This window comes from Hipposideros armiger, unplaced genomic scaffold, assembly GCF_001890085.2.
Source record: "Hipposideros armiger isolate ML-2016 unplaced genomic scaffold, ASM189008v1 scaffold_739, whole genome shotgun sequence".
Lineage (NCBI taxonomy): Eukaryota > Metazoa > Chordata > Mammalia > Chiroptera > Hipposideridae > Hipposideros > Hipposideros armiger.
In genome coordinates, this window is record NW_017732089.1 from 803,284 (window position 1) to 805,545 (window position 2,262).

Below are 2,262 nucleotides of genomic sequence, written 5' to 3' on the forward strand. Positions count from 1 at the left end.
ATTCAATGATGGCTACTATTTATCGAGCACTTAAGTGTATGTCAGGCATAATTCTCTCACTTAATCCTCAGTCCTGACAGGTGGGCAGGATCCCTGTTTTCCTGATGAAGAAACTGAGGCATACAGGTTAAATGACTTGCTTGGTGTCACACTGCTAGCGAATGACTGGGCTGGAATTTATACCCTGACCCTGACTGCTTTTAAGTCTTCCTACACAGCCTCTTCAAGATCAATTCCAGGTCTAAATTAAATGATTCTGTGATTAACTTATTTTTCATTCCTTTGCATCAATTCCCAAGATAGGTTTAATCTCCATTATATATCAAGAGATAGCTAAAATATTTGTAAAGCAAAGAATTTCCAACGATGTGGTGGGGTTTTTTTCACCCTTTTTTTGAACCTGTATTCCTCCTATGAGAGGGTCCCTATTCACTGGTGCTATCTCTCCTTTTAGCTGTAAGCCAAACACGGAGTGCGTGAAGTTTTGCCAAACCCCATCTGAAATCTGGAGCCCTGATAAGGACTCTCAGGACACAGGTGAGGAGAAATTACCCAGTGCCCTTGCTCACCTGCCCTCTCCTGTATTTGCCCCTGCACCCACCCATCCAGCCCTGCTACCTCTTACAGTTCTCTCCTCTGATCACAATTTGCTTTGTCTCCAGGCACCGCAGTGCTGTTGCCCCTGGTGATCTTCTTGGCTCTCTGCCTTTTATCCCTCCTGTTCATGGGTTTTGTATGCCGCTTCCAACGATGGAAGCCCAAGCTCCTCTCCATTTGTGAGTGGGTCCTTTGGAAGGGGGAAAGGGTGCTGGTGGGGATGTGGGAGGAGGCTGGGTGGTAAGATGCCCTAGATGGAGGGAAGTGAGGAGCACCCCCTTAGTTCGCTGTGGCAGACTGTTGGCAGATGATCCTGGATGGCTGCTGAGAGGTCATACTGCATCAGTAATTCTCTTGTCCTTGGGGCCACATAGGCCCTGAAGCATGTCACCACAAGTCCTCAGGGCCAGCCCCAGCCACAGGCACCAGGGCTGAGAGAGGAAGTGAAATTTGTGATGTTTTGTTTCTTTTTTCTCAGTTTGTGGGGAATCGACACCTCCAAATGAGGTAAGATGAAACCAGGGACCTACCCCCAATCTTCCTTCTGACTGCCCATTACAATCTTGTAAGACCCAAATCACCTGGAATCACCTTTGTCCCTCCGGCTCCCCTAATTCCCTCTAGTTCAAACCCCATCCAGAATAAAGAGGGTGGGATGTTTTTCCTCTCCCTACTAATGCTGTCTTCTTTTTTTAGGGGGACCCCGAGCACCCGGCCTCAGCTTCAAGCTTCAGTCCCATCCCCAGCTCCCCCTTCAACCCTACCGACTGGTCCAATTTCAGGCCTGCATCACCCCCCAAAGAGAAGGTTTTACCCCACCAGGAGATTGGCCCCCTCCTCTCAGCGGCTCCAGCCTCCACCCCCATCCCCACCCCTCTTCAGAAGTGGGAGGACAGGGCCCACACACAGCGCGCTGACAGTGAGCACGTGGCGGGGAAGCCGGGGTGGGGGTACAGGCGGCTGGGCTCCTAGAGGGCGCGTGCGTGGGCAGCAGCGGGGCAGGGTGGACCCTGGCACGGAGCCGCACCTTCAGGCTCTCCGCCTGCTTTCCCGCAGCCGACCCGGCAACGCTGTATGCGGTGGTGGATCGCGTGCCCCCGTCGCGCTGGAAGGAGTTCATGCGGCGGCTGGGGCTGAGTGAGAACGAGATTGAGAGGCTGGAGCTACAGAACGGGCGCTGCCTGCGCGAAGCGCATTACAGCATGCTGGCGACCTGGCGGCAGCGCACACCACGACGAGAAGCCACACTGGAGCTGCTGGGCCTTGTGCTCCGCGACATGGACCTGCTCGGCTGCCTGGAGAGCATCCAGGAGGCACTGTGTGGCCCCACCTCCCTCTCACCCGTCTCCCGCCTGCCCTGATGAGGCCACGCCCCCTGGGAGGGGCCTGCCCTGAGGACAGCGGCTTTCTGCCACAGGGCGCCCCACGGACCTTGCAAGATGCTCTCTAGACCCCCTTTTTTATGGAGAGGAAGGGTCTTGGAGGGGCAGGCATGAGCTGGCAGCCATTTACTTGGTGCTATTCCCTCAGTGTACATAGCTTTTCTCAGCTGTCTGAACACTGCTGGAGGGTCAGCTCTGTGTGTGTGTTTGTGTGTGTGTGTGTGTGTGTGTGTGTGTGTGTGTGTGTGTGTGTGAGAGAGAGAGAGAGAGAGAGAGAGAGAGA

The 2,262-nt window shown here is 54.4% G+C and overlaps 1 protein-coding gene across 1 annotated transcript in view; it reads left to right on the forward strand.

Moving 5' to 3' along the window:
• TNFRSF1A (TNF receptor superfamily member 1A) overlaps positions 1-2,248 on the forward strand; it is a 14,322-nt gene extending 12,074 nt beyond the window's left edge. The window contains exons 11-15 of the mRNA XM_019627667.1: positions 455-537; positions 663-776; positions 1,076-1,104; positions 1,294-1,516; positions 1,654-2,248. Coding sequence (XP_019483212.1) covers positions 455-537; positions 663-776; positions 1,076-1,104; positions 1,294-1,516; positions 1,654-1,958 — 754 coding nt within the window. The 3' untranslated portion in view covers positions 1,959-2,248. The remainder of the gene's footprint in view (positions 1-454; positions 538-662; positions 777-1,075; positions 1,105-1,293; positions 1,517-1,653) is intronic.
• Positions 2,249-2,262: the final 14 nt, after the last annotated feature.